Source organism: Octopus bimaculoides, chromosome 30 (assembly GCF_046866305.1).
Source record: "Octopus bimaculoides isolate indiv1 chromosome 30, ASM4686630v1, whole genome shotgun sequence".
Lineage (NCBI taxonomy): Eukaryota > Metazoa > Mollusca > Cephalopoda > Octopoda > Octopodidae > Octopus > Octopus bimaculoides.
In genome coordinates this window covers 9,288,104-9,310,936 of record NC_142957.1, presented here as the reverse complement: position 1 = coordinate 9,310,936, position 22,833 = coordinate 9,288,104, and the positions used below count along the sequence as shown (strand labels likewise).

At 39.9% G+C, this 22,833-nt stretch overlaps 1 protein-coding gene and 1 pseudogene across 2 annotated transcripts in view; one reads left to right on the top strand and one right to left on the bottom strand.

The window, feature by feature from the left end:
• Positions 1-18,766, top strand: part of LOC106882584 (putative aminopeptidase PLBD2) — a 35,153-nt gene extending 16,387 nt beyond the window's left edge. The window contains exons 7-12 of one of the 2 annotated variants that reach the window (XR_016239227.1): positions 5,485-5,580; positions 6,539-6,610; positions 14,561-14,713; positions 15,385-15,544; positions 16,867-17,626; positions 18,636-18,766. Coding sequence is in view for 1 of the 2 variants with exons in the window: in XM_089346391.1 (XP_089202517.1) it covers positions 5,485-5,580; positions 6,539-6,610; positions 14,561-14,713; positions 15,385-15,544; positions 16,867-17,061 (676 nt within the window). In the remaining variant the exon portion in view is untranslated. Of the gene's footprint in view, positions 1-5,484; positions 5,581-6,538; positions 6,611-14,560; positions 14,714-15,384; positions 15,545-16,866 lie in introns of both variants that reach the window. The other variant, XM_089346391.1, reaches the window with a different exon arrangement.
• Positions 18,767-21,075: 2,309 nt separating this feature from the next.
• LOC149130185 (5.8S ribosomal RNA) lies at positions 21,076-21,235 on the bottom strand (annotated as a pseudogene).
• Between the last annotated feature and the right edge of the window lie 1,598 nt (positions 21,236-22,833).

The window sequence follows — 22,833 nt, the reverse complement described above, 5'->3', positions numbered from 1 at the left end:
GTGAAAAGACATTCGAGCGAGATCATTGCCAGTGCCGCTGGACTGGCTCCTGTGCAGATGACTCGTAAAATACACCATTTCGAGCATGGCCGTTGATCGTTACCAATGTCGCCTCCCTGGCACTTGTGCCAGTGGCATGTGAAAAGACATTCGAGCGAGATCATTGCCAGTGCCGCTGGACTGGCTCCTGTGCAGATGACACGTAAAATACACCATTTCGAGCATGGCCGTTGATCGTTACCAATGTCGCCTCCCTGGCACTTGTGCCAGTGGCATGTGAAAAGACATTCGAGCGAGATCATTGCCAGTGCCGCTGGACTGGCCCCCATGCAGATGACTCGTAAAATACACCATTTCGAGCATGGCCGTTGATCGTTACCAATGTCGCCTCCCTGGCACTTGTGCCAGTGGCATGTGAAAAGACATTCGAGCGAGATCATTGCCAGTGCCGCTGGACTGGCTCCTGTGCAGATGACTCGTAAAATACACCATTTCGAGCATGGCCGTTGATCGTTACCAATGTCGCCTCCCTGGCACTTGTGCCAGTGGCATGTGAAAAGACATTCGAGCGAGATCATTGCCAGTGCCGCTGGACTGGCTCCTGTGCAGATGACTCGTAAAATACACCATTTCGAGCATGGCCGTTGATCGTTACCAATGTCGCCTCCCTGGCACTTGTGCCAGTGGCATGTGAAAAGACATTCGAGCGAGATCATTGCCAGTGCCGCTGGACTGGCCCCCATGCAGATGACTCGTAAAATACACCATTTCGAGCATGGCCGTTGATCGTTACCAATGTCGCCTCCCTGGCACTTGTGCCAGTGGCATGTGAAAAGACATTCGAGCGAGATCATTGCCAGTGCCGCTGGACTGGCCCCCATGCAGATGACTCGTAAAATACACCATTTCGAGCATGGCCGTTGATCGTTACCAATGTCGCCTCCCTGGCACTTGTGCCAGTGGCATGTGAAAAGACATTCGAGCGAGATCATTGCCAGTGCCGCTGGACTGGCTCCTGTGCAGATGACTCGTAAAATACACCATTTCGAGCATGGCCGTTGATCGTTACCAATGTCGCCTCCCTGGCACTTGTGCCAGTGGCATGTGAAAAGACATTCGAGCGAGATCATTGCCAGTGCCGCTGGACTGGCCCCCATGCAGATGACTCGTAAAATACACCATTTCGAGCATGGCCGTTGATCGTTACCAATGTCGCCTCCCTGGCACTTGTGCCAGTGGCATGTGAAAAGACATTCGAGCGAGATCATTGCCAGTGCCGCTGGACTGGCTCCTGTGCAGATGACTCGTAAAATACACCATTTCGAGCATGGCCGTTGATCGTTACCAATGTCGCCTCCCTGGCACTTGTGCCAGTGGCATGTGAAAAGACATTCGAGCGAGATCATTGCCAGTGCCGCTGGACTGGCTCCTGTGCAGATGACTCGTAAAATACACCATTTCGAGCATGGCCGTTGATCGTTACCAATGTCGCCTCCCTGGCACTTGTGCCAGTGGCATGTGAAAAGACATTCGAGCGAGATCATTGCCAGTGCCGCTGGACTGGCTCCTGTGCAGATGACACGTAAAATACACCATTTCGAGCATGGCCATTGATCGTTACCAATGTCGCCTCCCTGGCACTTGTGCCAATGGCATGTGAAAAGACATTCGAGCGAGATCATTGCCAGTGCCGCTGGACTGGCTCCTGTGCAGATGACTCGTAAAATACACCATTTCGAGCATGGCCGTTGATCGTTACCAATGTCGCCTCCCTGGCACTTGTGCCAGTGGCATGTGAAAAGACATTCGAGCGAGATCATTGCCAGTGCCGCTGGACTGGCCCCCATGCAGATGACTCGTAAAATACACTATTTCGAGCATGGCCGTTGATCGTTACCAATGTCGCCTCCCTGGCACTTGTGCCAGTGGCATGTGAAAAGACATTCGAGCGAGATCATTGCCAGTGCCGCTGGACTGGCCCCCATGCAGATGACTCGTAAAATACACCATTTCGAGCATGGCCGTTGATCGTTACCAATGTCGCCTCCCTGGCACTTGTGCCAGTGGCATGTGAAAAGACATTCGAGCGAGATCATTGCCAGTGCCGCTGGACTGGCTCCTGTGCAGATGACTCGTAAAATACACCATTTCGAGCATGGCCGTTGATCGTTACCAATGTCGCCTCCCTGGCACTTGTGCCAGTGGCATGTGAAAAGACATTCGAGCGAGATCATTGCCAGTGCCGCTGGACTGGCTCCTGTGCAGGTGACACGTAAAAGACACCATTTTGAGCGTGGCCGTTGCCAGTACCACCTGACTGGCCTTCGTGCCGGTGGCACGTAAAAGCACCCACTACACTCTCTGAGTGGTTGGCGTTAGGAAGGGCATCCAGCTGTAGAAACTCTGCCAAATCAGATTGGAGCCTGGTGTTGCCATCCGGTTTCACCAGTCCTCAGTCAAATCGTCCAACCCATGCTAGCATGGAAAGCGGACGTTAAACGATGATGATGATGATGATATATATATATATACACTCTCTGAGTGGTTGGCGTTAGGAAGGGCATCCAGCTGTAGAAAACTCTGCCAAATCAGATTGGAGCCTGGTGTTGCCATCCGGTTTCACCAGTCCTCAGTCAAATCGTCCAACCCATGCTAGCATGGAAAGCAGACGTTAAACGATGATGATGATGATGATATATATATATATACACTCTCGGAGTGGTTGGCGTTAGGAAGGGCATCCAGCTGTAGAAACTCTGCCAAATCAGATTGGAGCCTGGTGTTGCCATCCGGTTTCACCAGTCCTCAGTCAAATCGTCCAACCCATGCTAGCATGGAAAGCAGACGTTAAACGATGATGATGATGATGATATATATATATATACACTCTCTGAGTGGTTGGCGTTAGGAAGGGCATCCAGCTGTAGAAACTCTGCCAAATCAGATTGGAGCCTGGTGTAGCCATCTGGTTTCACCAGTCCTCAGTCAAATCGTCCAACCCATGCTAGCATGGAAAGCAGACGTTAAACGATGATGATGATGATGATATATATATATATACACTCTCTGAGTGGTTGGCGTTAGGAAGGGCATCCAGCTGTAGAAACTCTGCCAAATCAGATTGGAGCCTGGTGTAGCCATCTGGTTTCACCAGTCCTCAGTCAAATCGTCCAACCCATGCTAGCATGGAAAGCAGACGTTAAACGATGATGATGATGATGATATATATATATATACACTCTCTGAGTGGTTGGCGTTAGGAAGGGCATCCAGCTGTAGAAAACTCTGCCAAATCAGATTGGAGCCTGGTGTTGCCATCCGGTTTCACCAGTCCTCAGTCAAATCGTCCAACCCATGCTAGCATGGAAAGCAGACGTTAAACGATGATGATGATGATGATATATATATATATACACTCTCGGAGTGGTTGGCGTTAGGAAGGGCATCCAGCTGTAGAAACTCTGCCAAATCAGATTGGAGCCTGGTGTTGCCATCCGGTTTCACCAGTCCTCAGTCAAATCGTCCAACCCATGCTAGCATGGAAAGCAGACGTTAAACGATGATGATGATGATGATATATATATATATACACTCTCTGAGTGGTTGGCGTTAGGAAGGGCATCCAGCTGTAGAAACTCTGCCAAATCAGATTGGAGCCTGGTGTAGCCATCTGGTTTCACCAGTCCTCAGTCAAATCGTCCAACCCATGCTAGCATGGAAAGCAGACGTTAAACGATGATGATGATGATGATATATATATATATACACTCTCTGAGTGGTTGGCGTTAGGAAGGGCATCCAGCTGTAGAAACTCTGCCAAATCAGATTGGAGCCTGGTGTAGCCATCTGGTTTCACCAGTCCTCAGTCAAATCGTCCAACCCATGCTAGCATGGAAAGCAGACGTTAAACGATGATGATGATGATGATATATATATATATACACTCTCTGAGTGGTTGGCGTTAGGAAGGGCATCCAGCTGTAGAAACTCTGCCAAATCAGATTGGAGCCTGGTGTAGCCATCCGGTTTCACCAGTCCTCAGTCAAATCGTCCAACCCATGCTAGCATGGAAAGCGGACGTTAAACGATGATGATGATATCAGACAGGCTGCTCTGAGGTGTATGCAGAGCAATAAACCCATTCAAGATACACTTGTTCAGTGTCCAGGCATTGCTGACTTGTGGAGTTAGGTCGAGCAGCTGCTGTCACACATGGGACAGATCTGTCTGTCTACTGAGTCGATAATAATGATTACCCCCACCTGCCCTCCTTTAATCAGGCAAGCAATGCAGTTTTCCTTCGCCTGGTGATTGTGGCGAAAGACATCTGGTGGACAATGCTGAAAGGCATTGATTCCTCATTGATTTTTCGAGTTTCACTCGAAAAGATGAGAGTTGGGAGAGAGTGAATTTAAATAAAAGTGGGTGAAAGTTGCAAAAATTGGCAAGAGTGGATGGTAACACTCTAAGAGTAGACCTGTGAGTCGAAGGAAAGGAGTTGGAGAGGGTACTTGTCCTTGGTATTTAGGGAGATCTTGGATGATGGGGCTTCCCTGATTATCCCTCGAGGTCCTCCTGTATCAGCAGGACCCATCACTATCACCTTTTCTTTTCTCTTACTGTCATATACTATGTATACTTGCTGTCGTTTAATGTATACTCTTTTACTTTTTTACACTTTTACTTGATTCAGTCATTTGACTGCGGCCATGCTGGAGCACCGCCTTTAGTCAAGAAAATCGACCCCGGGACTTATTCTTTGTAAGCCTAGTACTTATTCTATCGGTCTCTTTTGCCGAACCGCTAAGTGACGGGGACATAAACACACCAGCATCGGTTGTCAAGCAATGCTAGGGGGACAAACACAGACACACAAACACACACACATATATATATATATATATATATATATATATATATATATATATATATATACATATATACGATGGGCTTCTTTCAGTTTCCGTCTACCAAATCTACTCACAAGGCTTTGGTCGGCTCGAGGCTATAGTAGAAGACACTTGCCCAAGATGTCACGCAGTGGGATTAAACCCGGAACCATGTGGTTGGTAAGCAAACTACTTACCACACAGCCACTCCTGCGCCTATGTGTATACTTTTCTTCTTATTTTTTTTTATTATTCCATTACATGTAAACCCCGAGGTGTACCTGTACCATCTTTTTTTCTGTTGTCATTTCATAGTGTTGGCATAGCTCCCAGTGTATATAGGTCCCAACTTTGTCATGTCTGTGGATATATTCCTTCTTAGCCAGGACTGGGAGGCCAGAGACAATACGATATATTGTTTCTTCCCCGTTACCACATATTCTGCAGTTACTTGTATTTTATTTTCATTATGTGTGTTTGGTGATTTCTGATGAGAAGGCTTTGGTCTTGTACTGTAATTATTATTATTATTATTATTATTATTATTATTATTATTATTATTATCATTATTATTATCATTATTATTATTAAACAGCTACAACAACATGTGGATGGTACTTAACTACAACAAATTTGAGCCAAACAAAGCACTTCCAAACGCTGACCTGTTATTGGTGCTGGAGCAAATGCCGTAAGTGTTACAACTAATAAACATGGTTTACCAATTAAGATGTATAGAGGGTGAAATGTAGGTACTCAACCACAATGTATAGTGGAGAGACTGCCAAGAGTATAGCAGAAAGAATGGAAATACACTGGAACGAATTCTGTAATAAGAAACATCAGTACACTATCACTATACTAAGGATAAACATGACAGTTCGTTTTGAAACATCTATGATGCATCCTTATAGTAGATATGGGAGATTACATTAATAAATGAATTGAAACCATTACTTAATTTTTAAAAAAATACTGTTAAAATGTAGCAACTACAGCCATCACCTTAATGCATTAAACACACATTTATGTGTATTGTGCATGTGTGCAACTAAATGCTTTCTGCGTGCGGTCGAAATGGAGTTAATTAGTGGAGGATAGTGTGCACAATATGGAGTTTTACTGCATTTTTGGCTTTGAGAAAAAATATGCTTTGTCACTAATGTTCACAACCTTACAAGAACTATATCAGTTAAGCAAATGCATGAAAACATAACTTAATCTGGACGCTATTTCAGAAAATTATCAACGTTCTCTTTGAGCATATAAAAGACAAATGTAGCTGGGATAAATTATTCTTTATTCATTATTCTTTATTCATTATTCTTTATTTATCATTCTTTATTCATTATTCTTTATTTATCATTCTTTATTCATTATTCTTTATTCATTATTCTTTATTCTTTATTCATTATTCTTTATTTATCATTCTTTATTCATTATTCTTTATTCATTATTCTTTATTTATCGTTCTTTATTCATCATTCTTTATTCATTATTCATCATTCTTTATTCATCATTCTTTATTCTTTATTCATCATTCTTTATTCATCATTCCTTATTCATTATTCATTATTCCTTATTCTTTAGTCATTATTCTTTATTCATTATTCTTTATTCTTTATTTATTATTCTTTATTCATTCACAGGGGTTACATCATGTTCCAAGATATGACCAGGAAGTTGAAGAATGACACCTACTGGGGAAGCTACAATGTACCGTGAGTAAAAGCCCCCTCTATTTGTAGGGCTTCTTCTTTTACTCTTTTGTTTGTTTCAGCCACTGGACTGTGGCCATGCTGGGGCATTGTCTCGAAAGGGTTTTTAGTTGAAAAAGTAGCAGCCCGGTATTTTTTTTTTTTTTTTTTTAATTTTTCAAGTCTGGTACTTATTCTATCAATCTCATTTGCCAAGCTGCTAAGTTGATCACATTGACCTCAGTGCGAAACTGGTACTTATTTAATCAACCCTGAAAGGATGAAAGGCAAACTCAACCTCGGCGGGAATTTGAACTCAGAATGTAGAGACGGATAGAAACCTGCAAAGTATTTTGCCCAGCGTGCTAACGGTTCTGCCAGCCTGCCACCTTCAATAATAACAACAATAATAATAATAATAATAATAATAATAATAATAATAATAATAATAATAATAATAATGATGATGATGATAATAAAGATGCCCTGATGCAGTACCAGGCAGTTGCTCTCATGGCTTCTGATCTTAACTGATTGGAAGTGTTATCATGTACGTTGTTTTGTCTTGGTATAAAAGATGGGCTACAGCAAATATTCTGCTCAATACCACAGATTTGCTAATGCCCTGATGCAGTACCAGGCAATGGCTCTCATGGCTTCTGATCTTAATTGATTGGAAGTGTTATCATGTACATTGTTTTGTCTTGGTATAAAAGATGGGCTACAGCAAATATTCTGCTCAATACCACAGATTTGCTAATGCCCTGATGCAGTACCAGGCAATGGCTCTCATGGCTTCTGATCTTAATTGATTGGAAGTGTTATCATGTACATTGTTTTGTCTTGGTATAAAAGATGGGCTACAGCAAATATTCTGCTCAATACCACAGATTTGCTAATGCCCTGATGCAGTACCAGGCAGTTGCTCTCATGGTTTCTGATCTTAATTGATTGGAAGTGTCATCATGTACATTGTTTTGTCTTGGTATAAAAAGATGGGCTACAGCAAATATTCTGCTCAATACCACAGATTTGCTAATGCCCTGATGCAGTACCAGGCAGTGGCTCTCATGGCTTCTGATCTTAACTGATTGGAAGTGTCATCATGTACATTGTTTTGTCTTGGTATAAAAAGATGGGCTACAGCAAATATTCTGCTCAATACCACAGATTTGCTAATGCCCTGATGCAGTACCAGGCAGTTGCTCTCATGGTTTCTGATCTTAACTGATTGGAAGTGTTATCATGTACATTGTTTTGTCTTGGTATAAAAAGATGGGCTACAGCAAATATTCTGCTCAATACCACAGATTTTCTAATGCCCTGATGCAGTACCAGGCAGTTGCTCTCATGGTTTCTGATCTTAATTGATTGGAAGTGTTATCATGTACATTGTTTTGTCTTGGTATAAAAAGATGGGCTACAGCAAATATTCTGCTCAATACCACAGATTTGCTAATGCCCTGATGCAGTACCAGGCAATGGCTCTCATGGCTTCTGATCTTAACTGATTGGAAGTGTTATCATGTACATTGTTTTGTCTTGGTATAAAAAGATGGGCTACAGCAAATATTCTGCTCAATACCACAGATTTGCTAATGCCCTGATGCAGTACCAGGCAATGGCTCTCATGGCTTCTGATCTTAACTGATTGGAAGTGTTATCATGTACATTGTTTTGTCTTGGTATAAAAAGATGGGCTACAGCAAATATTCTGCTCAATACCACAGATTTGCTAATGCCCTGATGCAGTACCAGGCAGTGGCTCTCATGGCTTCTGATCTTAACTGATTGGAAGTGTTATCATGTACATTGTTTTGTCTTGGTATAAAAGATGGGCTACAGCAAATATTCTGCTCAATACCACAGATTTTCTAATGCCCTGATGCAGTACCAGGCAATGGCTCTCATGGCTTCTGATCTTAACTGATTGGAAGTGTCATCATGTACATTGTTTTGTCTTGGTATAAAAAGATGGGCTACAGCAAATATTCTGCTCAATACCACAGATTTGCTAATGCCCTGATGCAGTACCAGGCAGTGGCTCTCATGGTTTCTGATCTTAACTGATTGGAAGTGTCATCATGTACATTGTTTTGTCTTGGTATAAAAAGATGGGCTACAGCAAATATTCTGCTCAATACCACAGATTTGCTAATGCCCTGATGCAGTACCAGGCAGTTGCTCTCATGGTTTCTGATCTTAATTGATTGGAAGTGTCATCATGTACATTGTTTTGTCTTGGTATAAAAAGATGGGCTACAGCAAATATTCTGCTCAATACCACAGATTTGCTAATGCCCTGATGCAGTACCAGGCAGTTGCTCTCATGGCTTCTGATCTTAATTGATTGGAAGTGTCATCATGTACATTGTTTTGTCTTGGTACAAAAAGATGGGCTACAGCAAATATTCTGCTCAATACCACAGATTTGCTAATGCCCTGATGCAGTACCAGGCAGTTGCTCTCATGGTTTCTGATCTTAATTGATTGGAAGTGTCATCATGTACATTGTTTTGTCTTGGTATAAAAAGATGGGCTACAGCAAATATTCTGCTCAATACCACAGATTTTCTAATGCCCTGATGCAGTACCAGGCAGTTGCTCTCATGGCTTCTGATCTTAATTGATTGGAAGTGTCATCATGTACATTGTTTTGTCTTGGTATAAAAAGATGGGCTACAGCAAATATTCTGCTCAATACCACAGATTTGCTAATGCCCTGATGCAGTACCAGGCAGTTGCTCTCATGGTTTCTGATCTTAATTGATTGGAAGTGTTATCATGTACATTGTTTTGTCTTGGTATAAAAAGATGGGCTACAGCAAATATTCTGCTCAATACCACAGATTTTCTAATGCCCTGATGCAGTACCAGGCAGTTGCTCTCATGGTTTCTGATCTTAATTGATTGGAAGTGTCATCATGTACATTGTTTTGTCTTGGTATAAAAAGATGGCCTACAGCAAATATTCTGCTCAATACCACAGATTTTCTAATGCCCTGATGCAGTACCAGGCAGTTGCTCTCATGGCTTCTGATCTTAACTGATTGGAAGTGTTATCATGTACATTGTTTTGTCTTGGTATAAAAAGATGGGCTACAGCAAATATTCTGCTCAATACCACAGATTTGCTAATGCCCTGATGCAGTACCAGGCAATGGCTCTCATGGCTTCTGATCTTAACTGATTGGAAGTGTTATCATGTACATTGTTTTGTCTTGGTATAAAAAGATGGGCTACAGCAAATATTCTGCTCAATACCACAGATTTGCTAATGCCCTGATGCAGTACCAGGCAATGGCTCTCATGGCTTCTGATCTTAACTGATTGGAAGTGTTATCATGTACATTGTTTTGTCTTGGTATAAAAAGATGGGCTACAGCAAATATTCTGCTCAACAGCACAGATTTGCTAATGCCCTGATGCAGTACCAGGCAGTTGCTCTCATGGTTTCTGATCTTAATTGATTGGAAGTGTCATCATGTACATTGTTTTGTCTTGGTACAAAAAAATGGGTTACAGCAAATATTCTGCTCAATACCACAGATTTGCTAATGCCCTGATGCAGTACCAGGCAGTTGCTCTCATGGTTTCTGATCTTAACTGATTGGAAGTGTTATCATGTACATTGTTTTGTCTTGGTATAAAAGATGGGCTACAGCAAATATTCTGCTCAATACTACAGATTTGCTAATGCCCTGATGCAGTACCAGGCAGTTGCTCTCATGGTTTCTGATCTTAATTGATTGGAAGTGTTATCATGTACATTGTTTTGTCTTGGTATAAAAGATGGGCTACAGCAAATATTCTGCTCAATACCACAGATTTGCTAATGCCCTGATGCAGTACCAGGCAATGGCTCTCATGGTTTCTGATCTTAATTGATTGGAAGTGTTATCATGTACATTGTTTTGTCTTGGTATAAAAAGATGGGCTACAGCAAATATTCTGCTCAATACCACAGATTTGCTAATGCCCTGATGCAGTACCAGGCAGTTGCTCTCATGGTTTCTGATCTTAACTGATTGGAAGTGTTATCATGTACATTGTTTTGTCTTGGTATAAAAGATGGGCTACAGCAAATATTCTGCTCAATACCACAGATTTGCTAATGCCCTGATGCAGTACCAGGCAATGGCTCTCATGGCTTCTGATCTTAACTGATTGGAAGTGTTATCATGTACATTGTTTTGTCTTGGTATAAAAAGATGGGCTACAGCAAATATTCTGCTCAATACCACAGATTTGCTAATGCCCTGATGCAGTACCAGGCAGTTGCTCTCATGGTTTCTGATCTTAATTGATTGGAAGTGTTATCATGTACATTGTTTTGTCTTGGTATAAAAAGATGGGCTACAGCAAATATTCTGCTCAATACCACAGATTTTCTAATGCCCTGATGCAGTACCAGGCAGTTGCCCTCATGGTTTCTGATCTTAATTGATTGGAAGTGTCATCATGTACATTGTTTTGTCTTGGTATAAAAAGATGGCCTACAGCAAATATTCTGCTCAATACCACAGATTTTCTAATGCCCTGATGCAGTACCAGGCAGTTGCTCTCATGGCTTCTGATCTTAACTGATTGGAAGTGTTATCATGTACATTGTTTTGTCTTGGTATAAAAAGATGGGCTACAGCAAATATTCTGCTCAATACCACAGATTTGCTAATGCCCTGATGCAGTACCAGGCAATGGCTCTCATGGCTTCTGATCTTAACTGATTGGAAGTGTTATCATGTACATTGTTTTGTCTTGGTATAAAAAGATGGGCTACAGCAAATATTCTGCTCAATACCACAGATTTGCTAATGCCCTGATGCAGTACCAGGCAATGGCTCTCATGGCTTCTGATCTTAACTGATTGGAAGTGTTATCATGTACATTGTTTTGTCTTGGTATAAAAAGATGGGCTACAGCAAATATTCTGCTCAACAGCACAGATTTGCTAATGCCCTGATGCAGTACCAGGCAGTTGCTCTCATGGTTTCTGATCTTAATTGATTGGAAGTGTCATCATGTACATTGTTTTGTCTTGGTACAAAAAAATGGGTTACAGCAAATATTCTGCTCAATACCACAGATTTGCTAATGCCCTGATGCAGTACCAGGCAGTTGCTCTCATGGTTTCTGATCTTAACTGATTGGAAGTGTTATCATGTACATTGTTTTGTCTTGGTATAAAAGATGGGCTACAGCAAATATTCTGCTCAATACCACAGATTTGCTAATGCCCTGATGCAGTACCAGGCAGTTGCTCTCATGGTTTCTGATCTTAATTGATTGGAAGTGTTATCATGTACATTGTTTTGTCTTGGTATAAAAGATGGGCTACAGCAAATATTCTGCTCAATACCACAGATTTGCTAATGCCCTGATGCAGTACCAGGCAATGGCTCTCATGGTTTCTGATCTTAATTGATTGGAAGTGTTATCATGTACATTGTTTTGTCTTGGTATAAAAAGATGGGCTACAGCAAATATTCTGCTCAATACCACAGATTTGCTAATGCCCTGATGCAGTACCAGGCAGTTGCTCTCATGGTTTCTGATCTTAACTGATTGGAAGTGTTATCATGTACATTGTTTTGTCTTGGTATAAAAGATGGGCTACAGCAAATATTCTGCTCAATACCACAGATTTGCTAATGCCCTGATGCAGTACCAGGCAATGGCTCTCATGGCTTCTGATCTTAACTGATTGGAAGTGTTATCATGTACATTGTTTTGTCTTGGTATAAAAAGATGGGCTACAGCAAATATTCTGCTCAATACCACAGATTTGCTAATGCCCTGATGCAGTACCAGGCAATGGCTCTCATGGCTTCTGATCTTAACTGATTGGAAGTGTTATCATGTACATTGTTTTGTCTTGGTATAAAAAGATGAGCTACAGCAAATATTCTGTTCAATACCACAGATTTGCTAATGCCCTGATGCAGTACCAGGCAGTGGCTCTCATGGCTTCTGATCTTAACTGATTGGAAGTGTTATCATGTACATTGTTTTGTCTTGGTATAAAAAGATGGGCTACAGCAAATGTTCTGCTCAATACCACAGATTTGCTTGTCAGTTGTTTGACCGTAACCAGTTGAGCATGTCCCTTGGTGGCTGACGATATGTGCATCTCTGATCATGAGCAGAAATAGTGGGGGAGCATCATAGCCATGTGTTCAGAGGAATTCTTTGGAGTTTGAATAATTCACCTCTGGAAACATGGGTGTTTCATTCAACATCCTTAAAGAACTCTTTTTCAGGGACCTTTTGAGCAGGATGGGCTACACAACCTGAAGAAAATTCTAACCGGGCCCCACCTGCAAGGTCATGCACTTTTCATCTTGATATGAGATCACCATGTCACGTACATATGGTTGTGATGCATGTATCTGGTGTACCCATATCAGACAGATAGTGACTCTTGTGAATTTTCCAAAAATTGTCCCCCTATCATCAGAAAAATATTTTCAACTCAAATTCTGATACAATCAGAAAGTACACTTGAAAGTCCATCTGAAGCATATTTGCAGGAAATTTCATTCAAAATTATCCATTTTTCTGGAAGTTATCAGGAAACAAAGTTGAGTGGGGTGCATATGTGGAGGTTTGCCCAATGAATAATGAGGTAGATTTATTGAACTAAAAACCCTTTGAGGCAGGGCCCCAGAATAGCAGCCATCCAATGAATGGATACAAATAAAGGGTGCATACATGTGTGTGTGTCTATGTGTGTGACTGTCTGTGTGTGTGTGTGTGTGTGTGCATGCATCTGTGTGTATGACTGTGTGTACATCTGCATGTGTGTGTGTGTTCTGTGTTTGTGACTGTGTGTGTTTATGTGTGTGTGTCTGTGTTCTGTGTCTGTGACTATATGTGTGTTTCTGTGTGTGTGTGTGTCCGTGTGCATGCATCTGTGTGTATGTAACTGTGTGTACATCTGCATGTGTGTCTGTGTGTGTGTGTGTGTCTATTTGTGTGTGTGTTTATGTATGTGTGTGTGTGTGTGTGTGTGCATGCCGCTGCGTATGACTGTACCTCTTTTATTATATATTTATATATATATATCCAAAGTTTTAAATTTAAATTTAAGAGAGAGGTTTGATGCTAATATCCATTATTATTGTAATTTATTCCTATGTCAACATTTCTGTGTAAAGCTATATTTGACCGTCAAATTTAAGTCAAACATATAAGTTGCCTTACACGTCTTCAGGGAATACATTTGAGAACAAACAAAAATCAAACAAAAGTCAAAAATAGGAGATCAATACCATATTTCTAGGTTTCTTCCATATTTAAATTTGTCGTTAAATTGCTATATTGGTAACGATTACATGGTTTTCTATGAAAAATTATATATATGTATATATATATATATAAGACAGAAAACCAGCCAACTTATTACAGTCTGTTAAAGTCTGTCATACCGGCCATGACGAAGGGAAATAGCCCTGAAACTCGAGTCGCCTTTATATATATATATTTATATTTATATATTTATATATTTGATCCTTTATATTGAACACTCAATATTTCATCTACATTCAATACTTTCTTTCATGGTGCCATCCATTTTTATTTTATTTTATTTTATATTATATATTGCATATTATATTATATATTGTATATTCCATATTCTATACCCCACATTGGTTCTGCAGGAATATAAATAAAACATAAAAAACAGACAGTGTTGGAACTCTTTTAAACAAAATAATATATATATATATATATATATATATATATATATATATAAAATATATAGTTTTAGGGAAAATAACCAAGTTTCAAGAACTCATCGATGAAAATCCACTATCACATATAGAAAAATTAATAATTAAAAGCACAATAAATGAGTGTAATATAAAACAAAGTAAATATCATAAGATAATGATAAATAAAATGACTACACGTGTTTCATAACTAAATTTCATCTATAGTTTTGTTGAACCGTTTACTGTGTTCTTGTGCCAGTTATTTCTCCAAGATTGTGAAAATCAGTGGCCAGCAGGATCTCATTGACAAATACGGGGACATCTATACCTACAACAACACCCCCAGGGCCAAGATAATGAGACGGGACCATATCAAGGTGAAGGACATGAAGACAATGATCAAATTGATGAGGTAAGATATACATGCGCCTTTTATTTTCTACTTGTTTCAGTCATTAGACTGTGGCCATGCTGGGGCACCACCTTGAAGAATCTTTAGTTGAATGAGTCAACCCTAGCCTGGGATTTATTCTATCAGTATCACTTGCCAAACTGCTAGGTTACAGGGACGTAAACACACCAACACTAGTTGTCAAGCAGTGGTGGGACACAAACACGCACACACATATAAAACAGGTTTCTTTTCAGTTTCCGTCAACCAGATCCACTCACATGGGTTTGGTCAGCCCAAGGCTGTAGCAGGAGGCACTTTGGAAGCAAAATTCTTCACACAGTGACACCTGTGCCTTCACGTGGAGCACAAAAATAGAAATAAAGGAAAAATACATATACATCATCATCATTGTTTAACGTCCGCTTTCCGTGCTGGCATGGGTTGGACGGTTTGACTGAGGACTGGTGAAACCAGATGGCTACACCAGGCTCCAATCTGATTTGGCAGAGTTTCTACAGCTGGATGCCCTTCCTAACGCCAACCACTCCGAGAGTGTAGTGGGTGCCTTTTACGTGCCACCGGCACGAAGGCCAGTCAGGTGGTACTTTCAACAGCCACGCTCAAAAATCTATATATATATATTTATATATATATATATATATATATATATATATATTGTTCTTTGCCAGGTACAACAATTACAAGAAGGATCCGCTATCCAGGTGTGAATGCGAACCCCCTGAGAATGCCGAGCTCGCAATCTCTGCCCGATCGGATTTGAACCCACAGAATGGCACCTACCGTTTCAAGTTCCTAGGACACCGTGCTCACGGAGGTATTGACATGAAGGTAAGGTTTTTTAAATTTTTTTTATGCTGTTGCCTTTACTGAGGATGGGGGTGAGGTGAGCGATCAGTCTTGGTGGGGGGGGAAGAAAGATGGTTGTGTGAATTGACGTTACAGTAGTAATAGCAAAGGCAGCGAGCTGGCAGAACCGTTAGCACACCGGGCGAAATGCTTAGCGGTATTTCGTCTGCCGTTACGTTCTGAGTTCAAATTCCGCTGAGGTCGACTTTGTCTTTCATCCTTTCGGGGGTCGATAAATTAAGTACCAGTTACGCACTGGGGTCGATGTAATCGACTTAATCCGTTTGTCTGTCCTTGTTTGTCCCCCTCTATGTTTAACCCCTTGTGGGCAATGAAGAAATTAGTAGTAATAGTAATAGTCGTGGTGGTGGTGGTGGTGGTGAGGATGCTAGTGGTACTGGTAGTAGTATTGGTGTTAGAGGTGGTACCAGTAGTAGTGGCACTGTTGGTGGTGATGGGAATGGTGGTAGTAGTAGCAACGATAGTAATCAATTAGTGTGTCTCTCTCACTGATCCAGTAGTAGTAGTAGTAGTAGTAGTAGTAGTAGTAGTAGTAGTAGTAGTAGTAGTAGTAGTAGTAGTAGTAATCTATTAGTGTATGTCTCTCTCACTAATTCATTATTCTAATTTGTTTATCTGTCTCCCTTTAATCTATTACTCTGTTTGGCTGTCTCTCCCTCTCTCTCTCTCTCACTAATTTATTGCTTTGCTCTGTCTGTCTGTCTGTCTCTTTCTTTGTCTCTCTAATCCATTACTCTGTCTGTCTCTCTCTCAAACACAAATCTATCACTCTGTTTGTCTCTCTTTCACTAATCTATTAATCTGTCTGTCCGTCTCTCTCTCTAATCCATTACTCTGTCTGCCTCTCTCTCTCTCTCTCTCTCTCACACACAAATCTATTACTCTATCTGTCTGTCTGTCTCTCTCTCTCTCTCTCTCTAATCCATTACTCTGTCTGTCTGTCTCTCTCTCTCTCTCTAATCCATTACTCTGTCTGTCTGTCTCTCTCTCTCTCTCTCACACAAATTTATTACTCTATCTGTCTGTCTGTCTCTCTCTCTCTCCAATCCATTACTCTGTCTGTCTGTCTCTCTTTCTCTCTCTCATTAATCCATTACTCTGTCTTGCTTTCTCTCTCTCTAATCCATTACTCTATCTCTTTGTCTCTCTCTCTCACAAATCTATTACTCTGTCTGCTTGTCTCTCTCTCTCTCTCTCTCTCTCTCTCTCTGTTCCATTACTATCTGTATACCTGTCTCTCTTTCACTAATCCATTACTCTGTCTCCCTCTCTCTTTTATCCAGTTGACCAATTCCAGTCTTATCAAGCGCCTCAGTTTTGTAGCCATCGCAGGACCCACATGTGATGATGTTCCTGTCTTTCAGTGGAGTACAGCATCCTTCAATGAAACAGTACCTCATTTCGGACACCCAGACATCTTTAAATTCCCACCTTACCTTTTCGGAGATGATGTCAAACCATTTTATCGAGACCAATGAAGAGTCTTACAACAGCCCCCCACCCCCCACCCCACAACATCACACTCCAACACCACTCCACAATGCACTGCACACAACCCACATTACACTTCAGCTGACATCCCACTTCCCACAACAGAGAAAACAGTCCAACGCCACTCCACAACACACTGCACGCAATCCCCCACCACACCCCAAAAATGGATGATTTTCGTGACAAATATGAAATATAAAATAAATATGTAACAAACAAAAAAAAAATATAACAAAAAGAATCTAAACCAAATGTGTTTTATTTGGAAACAAAATAATAATAATAATGGTCATTCCTGTTTATTTCGACATATGAGTGTTTGTTTGAAAGAAAAGGATTTTGAAAAAAAACGTGGGAGAAAAAATAAAAGATGCTGTTTCTATTTGCAATGGTTGCCTGAAGGTAATTTTAGTCCAGGAATAGATTTTGCTATGAAGTGGCAACGGGGACATTGGTGATTTTAATCTTGCCTTGAATTGGGTGAATAATTGCAGGATATGATACTTCTTGTGTTCTTTTTCTTCAACTCAAATTAATAAGACATCATAAAAGGTATTTTTGTAACTGTTAGTTGGGTTTTATATAAAATTTTATCCTATGATACTCATAAAACTTTTTTAATTGTCATATTTTCATATTTTAATTACTGACAATAGCAACTTCCTATTTTGATATGAAGTATCTTTTGGACCCCCCCCCCCCAAAAAAAAGTTCAAAATGTTTTACTTCAACTAATTTTTCTCACATTATATATATATATATATATGTGTGTGTGTGTGTGTGTGTATATGTTTGTGTGTGTGTGTGTGTATATGTTTGTGTGTCTGTGTTTGTCCCCCCAACATCGCTTGACAACCGATGCTGGTGTGTTTACGTCCCCGTAACTTAGCGATTCGAAAAAAAAGACAACTTTGAAACCGAGAGATGCAGGTGGATTTTATTGATTGAAAAAACAAAAGCCAGTCTTTAAATGTACACCATGGTACACTATACCGCATTATAGAATGGAAGAAAATATTCTGGGTGGGGGCAGGATAGGAAAATGTGGATTTAACCTTTGAGGAGAAATTTGGTAATTTAATGAAACAAATCTAATCTAGCAAAAACGAAATATATTTTAATTAAAATGTATACATAGGCTCTTGGTAAGCTTTCTTACCAGAATAGCCTGGTACTTATTTTGTGTCTTTCATGAGGATGTAAACACCAACACCAGTTGTCAAGTGGTTGCGGTGGGGAGACAAACACAGACACACAAACACACACACACATATATATATATCTATCTATACATATACATAGTATACTCTGTAAAGTGATTGACATCAGGAAGGGCATCCAGCCATAGAAATCTACCAAAACAGACAACTGGAATCTGGTGCAGCTCTCCAGCCTTGTCAGCTCCTGTCAAATCATCCAACCCCTGCCAGCATGGAAATAAGACGCAAGACGATGATGATATATAACATCCATGTTTTATCATAAGATCCTTTATTGTTAATTCATTCTAATCCTTATTTTACTATTTTCCATCATATCTATCATTCTCTCTCTTCTTCAGGTGTTCCTGTTTCTAGGTTGTCTTGGAGTCACGTTTATGGTTGCATTTTTGGCTTCGATGGCATTTGAAGCTCCGATGTTAGGTTTAGAAAAAGTATTATTGCAGAAATTAAAGATTAGAAAATAACAAAATATATCTTGTTTGTTAATATTTTATCTCCTTATTGTTGTTATTATTATTATTATTATTGAGAGAACAGCACATGTCATCAGTGACACTGGGGTACATCTAGCAGATCACCTGCGATGAACCAACATCCTATCCAGGTGAAATGAAACCAGGAAACCAGCCATTATGAACCAGACATGGCTTCAGAAGGAACAAACAGCAACAACAACAGTCTTACCAATAAAGAAAATATTTAAATATCTAAATTTTAACATTGAAATTGTTGGTAAAAGTCACTTTGTCTGTTAAATGGTGGTTTAGGTTTCAATTCCTACCCAGTTTAAAATTATTATTTTTTTTTTTTAACTTAGGTTGTCTTATGTGTGTGTGTTACCAAATTTCATAGGTTTCCCTTAATTACAAAGAATTGAAATAACTTTAAAGCACTTGGTCAATTTTTTCTTTAGAGCTCCAATATTTTGGCAAGGAGTAGAGCAGGCTTCATTCTCCAGAATTGACCACAAACAATAATCAAGAGCGTTAAGATCAGGTGATGAGGGAGGCCATTCTTCTTTGCTGATCCAGGACGGCCAGTTGTCTCTACACCACTGTTGTGTTAATCGAGACGTGTGGCTCGTCGCCCCATCTTGTTGGAAAGTCCAAACTTCATCACCGTACACCGAATTGCACCATGGTATCAACGCGCCTTCCAGAATGTCCTCGATGTACCGTTCTTTGTTTATCTTGATTCTTTATATACAGAGAGAGAGAAAGAAAAAGAATGATACTAGTCTTAAAAAAAACAACTCCGGGGGTTAACTTGTTTGATTAAAATCCATTCTAGGCGATGCTCCGGCATGGCCGCAGTCAAGTAGTATATATATATATATGCATGTATAGACATACGTACACACATAACATTTTCACACGGCATGGCCGCATTCAAATGTCTGAAACAAGTAAAAGATTAGAAGAATAACACTATATATGTAGGCATGGGTACTCATACGTTGATACAAGACAGGAAGTGAAAAAGTTTTTTTTTTAAACAATAGATTCAGAAAAAAAAATTTTTATCGACTTTGGTCAAGGGGGAAACAACTCTAATCATTGAGGGATTAGAGTTATTTCCCCCTTGACCAAAGTCGATAAAAAAAGTTTTTTCTGAATCTATTGTTTAAAAAGAAAAGTTTTTTACTTCCGTTCTTGTATGTACGTACATCTATACATGCATACATGTATATATTATGTTATATTATATTATATTTCGTATGTGTATTTCGTGTGCAAGATTCTTATATATGTGTTTATTACCGGCATAATGCCTCTCCCAAGGTTTAATTATATTATATTATGTTATTCTTCTAATCTTTTACTTGTTTCAGTCATTTGACTGCGGCCATGCCGGAGCATCACCTTGAATGGATTTTAATCAAACAAGTTAACCCCCAGAGTTGTTTTTTTTTAATACTAGTATCATTCTTTCACTCTTTCCCACTCTCTCTCTCTGTATATAAAGATATATATATATATATACAGGGTGGGGCATAAATACTGTTACAAAATAAAACACAGATTTATCCCGACAAAAATTTATTTAACAAATTATTTTACAAAATATGCTTTGCAAATGCCCAAGGAACAATATGGTGTAACTTTTATTCAAAATGCTTACCTCGTGCCTTCACAACACTACAAAGTCTTTTTGGGAAGTCATCTATAGCAGCAAGCACAACATCTAAGGGTATTTTAACCCAGCACTTGGTCAATTTTTTCTTTAGAGCTCCAATATTTTGGCAAGGAGTAGAGCAGGCTTCATTCTCCAGAATTGACCACAAACAATAATCAAGAGCGTTAAGATCAGGTGATGAGGGAGGCCATTCTTCTTTGCTGATCCAGGACGGCCAGTTGTCTCTACACCACTGTTGTGTTAATCGAGACGTGTGGCTCGTCACCCCATCTTGTTGGAAAGTCCAAACTTCATCACCGTACACCGAATTGCACCATGGTATCAACGCGCCTTCCAGAATGTCCTCGATGTACCGTTCTTTGTTTATCTTGATTCTTTGAGGGACAAAAACAAGTGGAGTTTTCCCTCTTTCAGAAATGGATGCCCAGACCATCACTGATGCTAGTTTTTGGAGCTTTAGGTCTTTTCACTCAATAAACACACACACAACGCCCGGTCTGGGAATCGAAACCGTAATCCTCCGGCTACGAGACCGCTTCCCTAACCACTGGGCCATTGTGCCTCCAGAGATGCTAATACTATAAGCATAAAACCTGAAATTTTTGGAGTTGGGTGGGCTAATGTTTCTGCCAGCTCGCCGCTTTGTTCTCGACCAGATGGGGCCCCGGGACAATGGGATCCCAGGGCCACAATGTGCATTCGAGGTGTCGATGTTCACTGAGTCCTGCAATTCGCATCAGTTCCTGCGGATAGCCGCGCTCTTCATCGACGGACGAGCCGAGTGATTCCCACGCCTGCACCTACATATGTATATTTTTTGCTTGTTTCAGTCATTCTACTGTGGCCATGCTGGGGCACTGCCTTGAAGGGTCTTTTTTTAGTCAAATGAACAAGTCCCAGTATATATTATTTAAAGCCCGGAACTTATTCTGTCTGTGTCTTTTACCTGGCCATTAAGTTACATGGACGTAAATAAACGAGCATCGGTTGTCCAGCAGGAAGACAGAGAGACAATGGGGAGGTGCAGGAATTGGTTGGTAGAGGGAAGAGAGAAAGAAAACTAATGATGGGGGCGCAAAAGTAGTTCTGAAGGGGAGGAGAAGAAAAGAAAAAAGAAGGGAGGAGGACGAGGTAAGTATAAGTTGGACAAAAAAGAAGTAGAGGAAGAAGAAAATCGAAAACAGGAGGAGGAGCAGAGCTAGATCGGAAGACGGGGTAGGAGTAAACGAATGAGAATACATATATATATATATTTTTTGGGACTGTCACATTAAGTTGACTGTATACAACTACTTTATATATATAAATATATATATCAATCATAAATTATCAATATAGAGCGTCGTTTAAAAAAGATTTTCGCTGCTCTTTCTAGCAAATTAAAACAATAACATCCCAAAGAAACTTAATTTCGGTAGAAAGTCTATTTTTTAAACTTTTTTTAAAAATTAAATGTCGAAATCCGATGTGGAAAAAATGGTCCAATTGGTTCAAGGCCGCCCCTGTCTATATATATACATATATATATATTTTTTTTGGGACTGTCACATTAAGTTGACTGTATACAACTACTTTATATATATAAATATACAAATTAATTGTCAATTATCAACATAGGGCGTCGTTTAAAAAAGATTTTCGCTGCTCTTTCTAGCAAATTAAAACAATAACACACGCATTGAACAAAGCGGTCGCTGAGGTATAAAGGGAAATAACTCTACATTTGAGGGTTATTTCCCTTTATACCTCAGCGACCGCTTTGTTTAATGTGTGTGTTATTGTTTTAATTTGCTAGAAAGAGCAGCGAAAATCTTTTTTAAACGACGCCCTATATTGATAATTGATAATTAATTTGTATATTTATATATATAAAGTAGTTGTATACAGTCAACTTAATGTGACAGTCCCCAAAAAAATATATATATATGTATATATATAGACAGGGGCGGCCTTGAACCAATTGGACCATTTTTTCCACATCGGATTTCGACATTTAATTTTTAAAAAAAGTTTAAAAAATAGACTTTCTACCGAAATTAAGTTTCTTTGGGATGTTATTGTTTTAATTTGCGAGAAAGAGCAGCGAAAATCTTTTTTAAACGACGCTCTATATTGATAATTTATGATTGATATATATATTTATATATATAAAGTAGTTGTATACAGTCAACTTAATGTGACAGTCCCAAAAAATATATATATATATGTATTCTCATTCGTTTACTCCTACCCCGTCTTCCGATCTAGCTCTGCCCCTCGTCCTGTTTTCGATTTTCTTCTTCCTCTACTTCTTTTTTGTCCAACTTATACTTACCTCGTCCTCCTCCCTTCTTTTTTCTTTTCTTCTCCTCCCCTTCAGAACTACTTTTGCGCCCCCATCATTAGTTTTCTTTCTCTCTT